The following is a 14,929-nucleotide window of genomic DNA, read 5'->3' on the forward strand; positions in this document are numbered from 1 at the left end:
CAATTGTACCGCCGCTCCACCTGAGCAACCGCGAAAGGGATACTGGACGTGGTCTGCCGGGTACGAAAATATATTTTGGTAATTGTTTTTTTACCCTTCTATCTGGCAACAAAACTGACACCTTTTTTACAAGGAGTCATGTTTGCATAGACCACAATACCTGCAGTCATAATGCAAACAAAAAACACAACTCTGATAATGTATGCACTGTCAGTTTTGTTGCCAGATAGAAGGGTAAAAAACCAATTATCATATTTTTTACTGGCAAATGAGGTTCCAATGGTGAATATATTTTGGGTTGCCGACCAAGACAGAATTGGCCGAAATAAATCCTTGGCCACGTTGAATTCGCAGGGTTAATGTCTCATGGGCCATGCGTGCGTGCGTGCGTGCCACCTCCGTGTGTGATGCGGTTGGGGTGCACGCGCACGCTAGGAACGCTCTCCTCTGCGGCACTCGCAGAGGAGAGCAGGAGGAGGATGATGAGGCTGTGTGCCAACCTGGATCACTGGCTGCTGCAATATTTACAAGGACAAGTCGTAACAGGACTCTAATACCACTCCCCACTCTCACACCAAGAGTCTTCACACTCCACGGCCTGTTTGAGTTGGCTATCTCTCCCGGACATAATTATCGCTGGATGTGCATAGGTCGTGCTTACTTACACAGGTCTAACTTTTGAAATGGCTTGCGTAAAGAATACTATAGCCTGGTTTGATATGCTCCTACCTTATTCGTTCTTAGTTAGAGAAATGTAATGATGACCTCACTAATTATTATACACAAATAATGTAAAATTCACTTTCATGGCCTCGTTCATTATTCGTATGAGAAAGTTACAGTAAATTTCTATTTAAAGCTTTCGTGACATAATACAATTTTATAATGTTTAATTTTTATTGTTTTATTATTTCCCTTCTACGTGACTTTACCGAAAGAACCAAGAAGAAAAAGTTACAGTATTAGACTTGAACAATAATGTTAACAGTATTCCAGTTCTCAATTACTTTAACAGTACAAAGCAACTTTTGGCCAAAATATTACGAGACTACGTTTCCAGCTGTGTATAGACAAAAAAAAAATCTCCACGTTGGTCATTAATACAGCCTCATGATGGAAGAATCTACAGGAAAGCTGACAGTTTGGTCAATATAGCCCTTATTCAAAGCAGATTAACGCATTTCATCGTTGGGAGGCCAAACTTTAGCCCGAAGGACTTTGAGAAGTGCGGGTAAATTGAAGAACACCAATAAAGCGCCTCTTTGAAAAAAAAATCCCGCCTATTATATCTCTTTCCGTTATCAGGCAGCCGCTAATGACCACTACGGGCGAGATCCTTTGGCGGCTGCAAAGTGTCCCAGCGGACGGTGCAGAGAGACCGCGTGCTGGGCTCTTTAAACAAAAAAAAGGTGAATTAGTCAAACTGTGGCCCCGATGGTAATTGAAGGGAGGGGATGAGAGGCACTCTTGCCCCAAGGCACCTTCACTCTCGGGCATTTGTCAATACTTTGTAATTGCCGCCGTTCAAATCAATTCCCAGCCCCCTTATTTAGCGCGGGTTTACCAATACAATGAGACCTGGGGCGGTCACAAGGTGGCTTACTCCAAAGGGGACAAAGGTGTGTGGATTGGGCAGAGGTTGGGTGTGGATAGGGAACGGAGGGGGGGGGGTTAGCTTACTTTACCAGCTGGGAGATAAGCATCAGAGGGAGCCCGATTACCCACAGCCATGCATTTACCTGTGGAAGGGGCCCTTCTATAGCCTCCAATTTCCATCTCAACAGAGGCTCCTTTGGTGAGAAAAAGGAAGGAAGCGACATTCCATTCTGAGAGGAGACTGAAGGCATTCCGACAATCTGCTGACACCCACCAGCTGCCTGGAGGTTGCTCGACGTTTTATAAGCCGACCCCAAAAGTCGTGATTTATTTCGCCGCGTCTCTTCTGTTAATTTTGTGGTTCTTTGTCCCTTCCACCCCCCCCCCCTCACAAGACTTATTGGTGCGTTTCCGACCCCGGGCATTTCGGGCGCACGTGTGGAACGTGGATTCGAATGGAGGTTTATCAGTCGGGCTTTCAAGGGCCAGCAAATATTTACCCCCAATTTTGAAATGAACCTCCCTTGTCGGTGATTTATAAGTGGACACGTATGAACAAACGATGTCTATTGCACCCATCCTAGGAAGAACACGGACCATTAATTCCCAGCTGTTGTCAGCAGTGCTGGAACTTTGATGGGAGGGCAGTGAATGCATTGGGTTTACAGAGTTCACGCAGCCTCTGTCCAGCTCGTTACAAACAGAAGCATTGCTCCAACAAAACCTGACAATGCCCACAACTCTCCCATGCTTTATAGCCCTGCCGAGGAAGCTGCCATCTCACCACGGAGTGCCTTTTTTCGTCTCGAAATACCGAGTCCAACGCACATACCGAGTCCAATGCGCGCAGATGTCACAAAAGGCACATGGTCGCTCCAGCTTTGCCAGCGATTACACGACACCCACCAATAATAGCCAACCATCGGTACAGGTCACTGGTGCCGATTGAAATTAGTTTTTATTCTCAATAAAAACACATTTTTAGCTTACAAAGCATGTCATAATAATAAAACGAATTAAGTCTTATGTCTTCTTGGTTCTTTCGGTAAAGTCACGTAGAATGGAAATAATAAAATAATAAAAATAAAACATTATAAAATAATTCTCACGACGTTTCGGCCACAACGCAAGCAGCCGTCCTCAGGTGGAGAGCAGGTATGTCGAGTAGACAGAGTCTGAATGACACACTCCAGGCTTGGAGCGACTATTTAAGCTGGGATGGAGGGTGGAAACGTCGTGAGAATGATTTTACAACGTAAAATTTTTATTATTTAATTATTTACATTCTACGTGACTTTACCGAAAGAACCAAGAAGATGAATCCCTGCAGTCACGAAAGCTTTAAATCGAAAAGTCTCATGTCGTGCTCCCAATCATTTTTCCCCAAAGGTTCACGGCAGGACTACTGACTTACGAAAGAATATAAATAATTACAACGCAACGATGGAAACGGAAACACGACACTGCCAATCCACCCACACTCAACGCACGGGCCAGTTCTTCTCCACTGCTGCCCTCTCTGTCCCAGTGGCTCCCCCACCCCCCATACCCTCATTTCTAAGTTCTTGCTCAAGACCGGCTCTTCTCCTCTCTCATGTTTGACTGCTGTCGCCATTCGATGCCTTCGATGCCATTATTACAACACCATAGGTCTCTCGTCATATTTGTCACACAAAACACACACACACACCTCTACAATCATTGCATTCACCGCTTCCACACGCTGTGGTGTTACCCCCCCCCTCCATCCCCCAAATTCTGTACGGCATCGTGTACATATCACAGATTCTAAACGCTCAGTGATTTAAACCTGTCATCCCGCGTATGCACGCACAGCACATGTCCCGAGAGTCAGAGTCGTTATACATCCTGGAGAAATGCGATCAGCTATGGAAGCTTTTTTCATAGGCGTCCAGTGGTAAGAGTCCTTCAAAGCTCACAATCGGCTGAGCAACACAATACACAACAATCACATGCAAGCAAACATCTGTTTGTGCTCATGTCAGACGGACCGTGCGCTGATAGTAGAAAGAATACTGTCATTGTGAAGAGCTGCCGGTTTATTGAGATAGCATTGCAAGGCACAGTCAGACACGGACATGGTGGGGTGGGCTGTAACTGATAAAAGACTAACTGATTTTAACGTTGAAGACTCACAAGTGCAAATAATGTTTTTTTTTTTACAAAACTAGCATTGTCCTCTTTGCGATATAAAAGTGACACAAATTAGCTTCCCCCACGCTTCTTTAATTCTGCATATATTTCTACACAGAAACATTTGAATCGTGGCGTCAGAATCAGAATCTTTATTTATCGTGGAGGAATCCGATGAGTGATGACGTTCTTTTTAACAGATGTCCAGGAGAGCCGCTTGCTGTGGATTTCAAAAACGAAAGAAACCGCTATTTGCTCGCGCAATTCGTAACGCCAGATCGACCGATGGAACGTCGACGAATCTCAGACTGTTGGAATGTTTTGGGCACGTACCTAGAAGAGAGACAGACAACTGTGGAGAAATCGACCGTGGCGAGAAACGGATTGAAGGGAGGCAAACTCGAGGTCACCCTAAAACTAGACAGCTGCTTGATGATGGACTAAAGAGAACATGGAAATGTTGGAGGAGAAACGCCTCGAGCGTGAGAACTGAAACACAAATTTGCCAGAGGAATCGCCAAGTATGTGTGTTGAACTTCTTTCGCGCGGTACGTAGCCAACCGTGATAATCGTGTCAGCTGATCCAGCAGGCCCCCAACTTTGACCATGGGATGGCCAAGCTCCATTGATTCACACGTACAAACACATTTACAAAAAGGTTCTGCAGCCTCTCCCTACAGTTAAGAAGACAGACACTAAGAGCTGGTCATTAAGAAGATAAACAACATTGACCTCCAGACAACGAAGGAAACGGTGGAACGAACCAAACGCGGTCAAATTTGTGAATAGGCGAGGTGGAGAGGGTTGGGTTTTGCCTGTGATCATCACGAGTCAATCTCAATCTGCTGGGGAATGCGGGACACAGTCGGCTTCGGCCGCTCCTCGTGTCAGTGCTCCTACTGATAAGAACAGTGCAGTGCCCTCCCATCATCCGTCCATCCCTGCGCGCTTACCCCTGGCCACATCTGCTGCTTCCACGTTGTGTGCGCGAATTAAACACACGCGGGCAGGCGATGTCATCCATCCATCGCTCCCTCTCTCTCTCCGCTTGCCTGCATTCTCTCAAGTCTCTGCGCCGCCGATGTGTGTCCCCGGTTTAATGTATGTCCTCGCATTCCTGCCTGCCCCGAGACACTGAGTGATGCAGAAGCATGCATTCATAATGTGCGCGGGGTCAACCACCTTCGGCCGTCAACCGATAAAAGAGAAATAAAATTAAATAAACGTGACAAAAACCCATGTGAACGACCCACCAACTCCACGATGGTCAACTCAACAACAAAAAAGAAAATACAGTAAGGGAAAGCGTTGGCAGCAGTGCATGTTCAGTGGCTTAGCTATCGAGTGTGCAGGTTTTGCAACTGCACCAGGTCTAATTAAATTTATTGCACCAGGGCCCATGCCAAAACAAGCTACAAAACTGGTACACATGTACAAGAAAAAATGGAATCACATTCATCACGAGTTAAGCATCATAATATAATAAGTATTCGGATGATGTTATAAAGCAATGACCCTTCTTTTAATTTGGAGGGTGTAACTTTACATTGTGGGCTGCTTAGGAAATTGTAAAATGTGAAGGGCTTCAGAAGAGTAGCCGTGTGAGTTGGCGTGTGAACAGATTTCTGATCACAGAGTAGCAAAGAAATGTGTATTTAAAAAAACATTTTAAGGTATGCAACTTTAAAAAAAGATGTTGATTATATATGCATTTTTTAAGTGTCTGTACAACAGTATATGTCAATTTTGAGTCATGACCTAGGAGCTGACAGCTCTCGAACCAAAGCAGCTGCTTAATTAAACTCATAAATCAGGGGGCGAGATAGCGAGCAGTGTGATTTGAGCACTCACACAGTCACGCATTCAACACACACGCACACACACATTAATTCACTCATTCATTCAACACAAACGCATTGATTCAAACAAAGACAAACACCCATTCATTTGAACACACAAACAGTTGGGGAAAGTGCTGTTAGCCCATATACGACAGCATGGCGTGGCCAGAACCACGCCCGGTAGCTTTTGTCTGACGTTTGCCAGACGGCCACGGCACCATATGATCAGTTAAGGCTGAGTCGACCCAGGGGGGGCTCGGGACTGATCCAAATAATCGAACTCGGGTAGCCGAGTTGGTAGTGCAGTACGCTGACCGTAGCACTACCGCACAAAGACAAAGACCCCCCCTCCCCCATATAGCCTGAACAGACTGTTGGGGCAAGTGCTGTTCGCGAGCACCTATGAAGGCCGGCACGGCACACGCGGGGGTGGGTAGCCAGCACCACGCCCGGCCGCCTTTGTCTCCCCAAATCCTGATGTTTAAACACCACAACAAAGAATTGGTCACAGGTGTTGCTCATGAGCGGGGTTCGTAGCGCGAACCTCGGCCACCTATTGCCCCCATAGGCAGCTTACACGGGGCACAGTGGGGGAGGAGGAGGAGGCTGTGTGTGTGTGGGGGTGGATGGGGGAGGGAGGCTCGCAGAACGACACAGCCACGCAACTTTCTTTTGATGACAAAAGTGCTGAAGCCACGCTTTTTTTTTACCCGCCCCCCCTCTCTCTCTCCCGCTCGCTCTCTCTACCCAAGTCGAAGAGAGAAACATTCCTCGACTTCCCACCCACTGCAGACCCCAGCTCATCGAATCCTGGCCACTGGGAGAAGCCAGTGGGCACAGCAAATGTGCGTTGGGTGATTTTTGTTTGTTTGTTTGTTTGAAAATCAATACATAAGATCCTGCGGAACACGACGATGCGTTCTCGATGCGTTTTGGGACTTTTAGCTGCCAGACCCGTATCGTCGACGCGATCATAATCGATGATTTTTTTTCACATTTTGGCTCTTGCAGCTTTCATTGTCATCATCCACGCCACACCGGCCGCCCCAGATCTCATCGCACTTCGAGAGTCAAGGGCGTTTCGCGTGAACAGAAAGGGAGAGAGAGAGAAAATGCTACTGCAGCAACCGTAACATCGGCATAAAAACGTGGGGGGGGGGGGGAGATCCACACTCCCTCCCCTCGGCACACAATATAATACGATTACGATTAGACTGATAAGAGACATGGAGCGTGGAGTGGGGGGGGTGAAAATCTGTGAAACGAAAATAGAGCTTTACAACTCATCGGATTCCTCCAGTACGAACGCAGATTCTGATTGTGGTTTCTTGGCACGCACACTGCGTCATGAACCAGTCCGGCGACGGCTGCCGTCAGTGGCGAGTGGAACCAGGACCCGGTCATGGAACCAGGACCCGGTCATGGAACCAGGACCCGGTCATGGAACCAGGACCCGGTCATGGAACCAGGACCCGGTCATGGAACCAGGACCCGGTCATGGAACCAGGACCCGGTCATGGAACCAGGACCCGGTCATGGAACCAGGACCCGGTCATGGAACCAGGACCCGGTCATGGAACCAGGACCCGGTCATGGAACCAGGACCCGGTCATGGAACCAGGACCCGGTCATGGAACCAGGACCCGGTCATGGAACCAGGACCCGGTCATGGAACCAGGACCCGGTCATGGAACCAGGACCCGGTCATGGAACCAGGACCCGGTCATGGAACCAGGACCCGGTCATGGAACCAGGACCCGGTCATGGAACCAGGACCCGGTCATGGAACCAGGACCCGGTCATGGAACCAGGACCCGGTCATGGAACCAGGACCCGGTCATGGAACCTCCCAAACCCCCACACACACACGTCTAACCAACCCGATACTGCCTAGCGCCGTGAAGTATGGATAACACACAAAAAAAGGGCTGGACAGTAAATGAATGCGCTATCGTCACGATGAACAAAGCCGGAATAATAGCGATTTATCCACTGTACACACACGGGCGCACTTGTGCATTCCTGACACTAATTCAGAGAATGGCGACGATTCCCTCTCGTCTCGTTGCCAACAGGAGGTCTCTCTCGCTCCCTCGCTCGCTCTCATCCTTCGAGGTCAACGCTTTTCTCTTTGCCAACGGAACAAGTGAGTGCGCGTTCATTGTGCAGGGCGGTGCCTGGAAACGACCAGGCCAAAAAAAACACGACGACGACGACCACATCGTCCACACCGTGGAGTTGTCTTCAAAAGGCACGAAATTTAAGTCGGGGTCCCCCCCCAAGCCACGCTGAGGTTTGAGCCTGGCTAGTGCTCGCTATGGGGCATACACCAGCCGTGGTAGTTAACATAAGAGGCACGGCCACAAATAGCCATTGTTGTACTGCACTTCTGTGCGCCCGCGATCGATGTTCCCCGCCGTCACCAACTCGAACCGACCAGCGTACGGGAGGTCAAACGATGGGTCCAAATAACCCTCGCGGCCAGCAAGCGCGGTGTAGGGAACAGACCCTGATCCAGCAGCGGATTGACACACAGGGCTGCCACACACACACACGCGCAGTGCGCAGTGCGTAACAAACCACACAAGCGACACGCGTTCCATCGCAAGCAGCACCCCCAACTCTCTCTCTCTCTGCATTCCCCTCCTCGGAGGATCAAGGGACCTCGCGAGCAGGCAGGGTATGGACGCATGATCTTCGACGCATGCAAGCGAGGATAGGGCGGTGCGCAGGGGGGTTAATCGCGTGGCGGCGGATGCAGTCCCTCCTCCCCACGACTTGCTCTGCGGGTCGGCTTGCAACATAGCAGTCTGTGTGCACCGTTGACCCGTGGGCCCCCTTAAATCCCCTTGTGTCTCAGCCGTGGGCAGTGCTTGGCACGGCGTGGCTCTGGCTGTTGAGTTACACGATGCTTTGTGGTGTTGTCTTACCCCAGGCAGGGGGGTTTACCGGCTGCTTGACTGCTTTTCAGGGGTTTTAAAGCATCATCATCATCGTGAAAGGGACTTATCCGACTGCAGGGGAAACGGGACTGCCGTGCATCAATCCCTGACCCGGTTCGAACCTCACTCGACCGAGCAGAATGACACACTCCACGCCCTATTACTCTATTCGGCAGCTTCTACCACTATAGCCCCCGAACCAATAATACCCTGCTGGATATTCAAACAACGAATATTCTCAACGAGAAGTTATCGTCACTGAAAGAAGCGTCCACACCATCAGCACCAACACAAATCAACATCGCCATGACCACCAGCAGCACCACCAACTCCACGAAAACGCATCACCGGCACAATTAGCACCAGCATGCATCACGTGTTTCACCACCAACACCATCAAGAAGACAACTATCACCACCATAATCGGTAGCACTTGCAGCAGCTTCAACGCCACCAGCACCATCATCACCACCACCAGAATCATCACCACCACCAGAATCATCACCACCGCTATCACCACTATCATCATCAGCACTATCACCACCACCATCATCATCAGCATCAACGTCACTAGCACCATCATCATCACCCCCATCACCACCACCAGAATCATCACCACCGCTATCACCAGCATAATCACCATCAGCACTATCACCACCCCCACGACCATCATCATCATTAGCATCAACGTCACTAGCACCATCATCATCACCCCCATCACCACCACCAGAATCATCACCACCGCTATCACCACCACCATCATCATCATTAGCATCAACGTCACTAGCACCATCATCACCCCCATCACCACCACCACCAGCAGCAGCATCATCATCATCACCATCACCTCCAGCAGGTAACCTCCCTCCCCAAACCCGCACGCCTCGTGCTCTCACCCAGACGCAGGGTGAGGTTTATGGCCTTGGGGTACTGCACCCCGCGCAGCATGGTGGGGCTCTGCCACCAAGTCGTGTCGTCCTGGTTGTTGAAGTCCGTCAGGAACGTGGCGTTGTGGTGGAGGCGCGCGTCGCTCGCGTCGCACACGTGGCACGACTTGGTGACGCCCGTCACCCCGGTCTGCACGCAGTACTCCTCGGCGGGCGATCCGCACGTGTTCGTCGACTCCACCGTCACGTTGAAAGCCGCGTTCACGAACTCGGGCAGGCACCGCTGCGGCCGTCCCTCGTCGTCGTAGCATTCGTCCATGGCCGAGAAGACGCCCTGGCAGAACAGCAGCAGCAGCATCGCCGCCGTCGTCGTCGTCGTCATTGCCATCATAGCCGCCGTGCTCTGCTGCTGATGCTGACCGTGATGATGGTGATGGAGCCGCCACCGTCGGCGGAGCGAGATCGGGAGGCGCGGCGCGGTGCTACGCGTGTGCGCCATGTGGAGTTGCTCTGAGCGAGAAGCGGCTGGTGGTGGTGCTGGCGGTGAATGAGGCGAGGCGAGGATGGGGAGAGAGGAGGGGAGAGGTGTGGGGTTGGGTTGAATGAGACGAGGCGAGATGGGGAGAGGTGCGGGGTGGGTGAGTGTGGAGACGCGGGCGGGCCGAGCAGAGTGCAACGTCTCTCCCCCTCCCTCTAAAATGCTCGATCCTTGTTCCACGCTCCTCACTGCTCCACCTCCTCGCCCCTGCTGTGCTTTGCCTCCTCCTCCCGCCCGCTCGACACCGCTCGGCACCCACCCCCCTCTCTCGGGCTCTCTAGAATCAACGATGTTGTCTGCTGCCTCGCTCACAAGTTGATGATCATTCATGAAGAAGCCCAATTATCATCATGAATCAATAACACAGCTGCTATCTTCAATATAATCATCATCGTCGTCGTCATCATCAGCATTGTCGTGAATTGCATTTACATCATCCTTCAAACACTATCTTAAATAATCATCATTAAAACAACTCTTTTAAATATCATCATCAAAAACAACATTTTGTGAAATATCGTCACAAACAGTAAATTGACATTTACATAATAAACAACGGCTAATGACCAATTAACGTGACACTTTTTTACTGATTGGCCGTATCGGGTGGTGGAGGGTTACGACACATTATAATAACGCGATCTAACCCAAAAACGTGTATTATGAATCATAAGTAATTCCACTTACATCCTCATCAACAACACTTTTACATTTGTACCATCATCACCAATGATCATCAATCATCACCACCCCCACCCTTCCCATTCTCATGCGTGTTCAAATCCTGGCAACCTTCGCTCTAACCCACCCATGACCCATCATCCCTCGCTACACCGCGCATCTTTCGTCAGCTGCCCATGCAGAACCTTTCCACGCAGACTCCTCGCCCTGTCTCCCATACGGCGGGTACCCGGTCAGCTGGCCGGCCGGGCAGCCAGTCAGCCCGCACAGGGGCCACGTGAGCGCCACTCATCTCCTGTGACGTTACACTCGACAGCGATCTCTGCGCGAATGACTCTCTGCTGCTGCTGCTCTAATCCCTGACCCTATTGCGCGCTATTCATTTTGTCCGCGAGAGATGTGAGAAGTCTGCGAACACGCCTATTATCCGCGAAATGTTCTCCCTATTATCCCGCGACAGTTAAACACCGCATTGACATAACGCCTTCACGATCTAACCCACAACATAAACGCACTATACTGTTGCTCGTGAGAGCCGATGCGAATTAAACGCATCGTGTTGTTCGTGAACCCAAATCGTGGCCAATTCATCGAATTGCGACGGGAGGATGGAGCGAATCGTTCATTAGCGGAATGTCCACTCGGGGTTGGCATTGTGCGCCTGTTGATCGCCTCTGCGGAGTGCCCATTGCGCTCCCCCTAAAAGGGTTTCGAAGTTCGCGATGCTGCGCGTTTCTGCATTTCGTCCGTAAGTGGGCGTCGGCAAGGCCCTGCGCCAATGTCTCCTCGCAGCGTGGGAATGCCACCTGTTGGTGGAAGCGACCCCGTACAGAGGAACTTGTGAGATCCACAAGCTGGGGAACACGCGCGCTCACACACATGCACATACACGCACCAGCACCACCACCACCCCACACCCCAGTCGTTTTATTCACGAAGCGCGAGACGAGATGTGGCCGGGTGCGCTGAGCTTGGCAACGCTGGAGCTGGGTTCGAATCCAAGCAGCTGCTTGTGATCAATGAAACCGGATTTTCATGTGTGAGTGTATCGTCTCGGTTCGGTGCCCTAAGTCATAATTTAGAGCATGATTGCACGTGTACTTCACTTTTATTCCTGACGCCCTTTGCTGTCATTATATTTGCACTAAATGGGACCTTTCTGCCAGTATCAAAGTATGAAAAGTAAGAATACGTTTTACCATTTCTGGCAATAAAACAGGTGTTAAGATGTTCAACCACCAAAGGGGCCGTCCATAAATGACGTCACGCACCTCGGGGGGGGGGGGGGGTCAGACATTTGTGACAATGTGTGACGTCACATAAAAATGCGAAACTTTAAATAAATATAGAATTGTTATAACAACACTCCTACAACATCAGAGTGCAGCGCCACATTAAATACGCACTACAATGACAATAGTTTAAAGCGATTTGAATCATGTTGTATTTTCAAAATGGAAATATGGTTTTGGGGGGGGGGGGGGGGCAGAGCTTTCTGACGTCATATTTGAGGAGGGGGTCTGACTTTTTGTCCAAAGTCGCGTGACGTCATTTATGGACGGCCCCAAATAGAAACCTTTTGCAAGGAATCAAGAACTGCATTAACCACACGTACTTGTGGTGAACATACAAACAAACATGCCCTCACATTATGTGCATTGACACTGGTGAGACTGGGCCAATCAGTTTCAAAGACAAGGCAGATATTGCCAGAACATGTTTGTTTGCATGTTCACCATAAGTACGTATGCTTAATGCAGACTTGATTCCTTGCAAAGGGTTTCTATTTGGTGTTTGAACATTTTTAACTCCTGTTTTATTGCCGGAAAGGGTAAACCCTATTCTTATTTTTTTCATATATTTGCAATGTTTGTGTTGTGATAATTGGTTCTTTTGGCGTCATCTGGTCCAACCCATATGAGACTAGGCTCGAAGGAAGGCTGTCTCGGGTGTGGACCAATCAACTTCAAGGACAGTGCACATTATCAGAGTTATGTTCTTTTGTTTGTATTATGACTGCAGGTATTGCGGTCTATGCAAACATGACTCCTTGCAAAAAGGTGTCAGTTTTGTTGCCAGATAGAAGGGTAAAGAACCAATTATCATATTTTTACTGGCAAATGAGGTCCCCATAATGTTTGTGTTGTATTCACGCGTGTTTCGTTCGCGGACGTCAAACACCTCGTTTGTTGTGCAATATTACCTAAGGACCCCCTCTCTCTACTCGCTGTCTGCAATGATGTTGATGTTATTTTTAAATCCTTTATATTAAGTTCACTTGCTTGCTTGCTTGCGCGCTTACAACCGTGCAAATATTTCGGTCGTTTTTTAACCCACTTCCCGTGATCCAATCGAGCTGACATTTTGCACACAGACTCGTTGTGCGTGACAATTTATTTTCGTGAAAAAAAATTCCAACATTTTCCACTTTTTAGGGGGAAAAATGTCATATTTAATTTAAAATACCAATGTGATTAAATGGAACTCTTACTCAAGAAAAACAGAAATGAATAATAAAATAAAACCGATGCCACGCATATAAAGGATTTATAGTGAAAAACTTTGTTTTTACGGGTTAATTTTTTTTCTCTTTCTTTGTTTTGTTGTCGCTGCTATCCTCACGCAGCCTACCACGGATTTCCCTTGTAAAATAGCCGGGAAGCTGGCTAAACGGGATCACCCCGTGTGACTAACAAACAAACAAAAAAACCCCATCACATTCAATTTGCTTCAGTACCCATCCAAGTACTGTCCAGGCTCAAAATTTGCCAAGCTTCCACAATCCGACGAGGTTGGACGGTATTTTGGTTGATTTGATCCATAGGTGGACAGTTATGGATAGACGCCCTTCCCAATAACTGACGGTAACACAGGTGGCATGTATTTAACAAGCTTGCCCCTCCCTGCTGATGGGACCCAGAAGATGGACACCGCTGCAGAGTTTGCTTGCTTAAACAAAGACTGCGGAATAATATTAGTCTGGAAAGTCAATAGGCAGTTGGACGAAAACACGTGTTTCATTTGGACGTGGAGACAAGCCAGAGAATCATGCTTACATTGCATTTATCTAGTTATGTATACAGCTCATATGCCAATCCGACATTTCAGTCGGCAGTCTGCATATGCGCCTGTAAATAGGAACATTCCAGAGGACGCCGGCCAGCGGAGATGGAGCAAGACCGTGAGTGATGGTGGCGGCTTAATTGGTGAGGGCTTCATCCAGCAGTGGATTGACCGTGGCTAATGATTATGAAGAGAGAGGTCTAGCGATTGTCTCTTCCCCCACCTCCCCCCCCCCGGGGAAATTAGATGAATTGGCATCACGATCTTGGATCGCTAATCGATTCAGGAACCAGTCCCTGCTTGTCTCGTTCTACCGCCTCGGTTATGCGTATTCATTCGCAGTTAAAGTTTAAATCTCGCGTGCGCAGTTTGACCAATACAATAACACATTCCTGCGGAGGGAGCTGGTAGGAACGTTGGGTTGCTCGGTCAATGGCCAGGGTCAACGGCGGCGTGGTGTATTCCGCAAATATGCCCGACTGTGAGGGCGTGCACAAGCCGGCGTGAGTAGGTGAAACGTTGAGTTTTATAAGGGCACCACAGGGTGACCAGCCCCTCCCCACTCAGCCCCTCCCCACTCAGCCCCACCCCACCTAGCCCACCCCTCCCACCCCCACCCAGCCCCACTCTCCCCACCCAGCCCCTCCCCACCCTCCCCTCGCCACCCAGCCCCTCCCTACCCTCCCCTCCCCACCCAGACCCTCCCTGCACGACGGACACAATAATCCCCTGTGGGCTGGTGTAACCAGGAGGTTCCTACCAGTATAACAATGGCCTTTTTGTAAAATCGATCACTTGCGCACGGGAGGAAGACCTTCCTCTACGCCACCGTGGATCGTGAGAATCGTGGGTGTTGTTGTGTGATTGTGCGTGACGCTGGCGAGTGTGGGCTGGCGGTGGCCGGGCGGTGTTGGTGGCCACGTGGTTAGCAGCGGCCGGGAATCGAACTCTGGTATTTGGGTTCACAGTGTTCGTGCTCGAACCACTGTGCACCACCCCTCCTCCTCTCCCCCCATGTACACATTTATCGCGAATGATCAAGTATACGGGAGCTGTTTTTTTTCGTGGATGAAGCATTGCCTTAAGTGTTTAACGCAATTCCAGTTCGGATGAACGAGCAGTATTGTTTTGTTGATTTTATTGCAAGTGTAGATGTTTGCTCAATAGTATTTGCAAAGAGTACAACATTCTAAATGATGACGAACCCTCGTTTGAGCCATTCTTGAT

The 14,929-nt window shown here is 49.4% G+C and overlaps 2 protein-coding genes across 2 annotated transcripts in view; one reads left to right on the forward strand and one right to left on the reverse strand.

The window, feature by feature from the left end:
- The window catches only part of LAMC1 (laminin subunit gamma 1), a 114,289-nt gene extending 104,190 nt beyond the window's left edge, over positions 1 to 10,099 (reverse strand). The window contains 1 exon segment of the mRNA XM_061550499.1: positions 9,430 to 10,099. Within this exon segment, the coding sequence (XP_061406483.1) occupies positions 9,430 to 9,919 (490 nt within the window). The 5' untranslated portion in view covers positions 9,920 to 10,099.
- A 4,516-nt stretch (positions 10,100 to 14,615) lies between these two features.
- Positions 14,616 to 14,929, forward strand: part of TMEM268 (transmembrane protein 268) — a 60,897-nt gene continuing 60,583 nt past the window's right edge. Inside the window, exon 1 of the mRNA XM_061550500.1 lies at positions 14,616 to 14,654. The gene's annotated coding sequence lies outside the window, so the exon portion shown is untranslated. The remainder of the gene's footprint in view (positions 14,655 to 14,929) is intronic.

Source organism: Lethenteron reissneri, chromosome 12, assembly GCF_015708825.2.
Source record: "Lethenteron reissneri isolate LAM-NWPU_2019-01 chromosome 12, ASM1570882v1, whole genome shotgun sequence".
NCBI lineage: Eukaryota > Metazoa > Chordata > Hyperoartia > Petromyzontiformes > Petromyzontidae > Lethenteron > Lethenteron reissneri.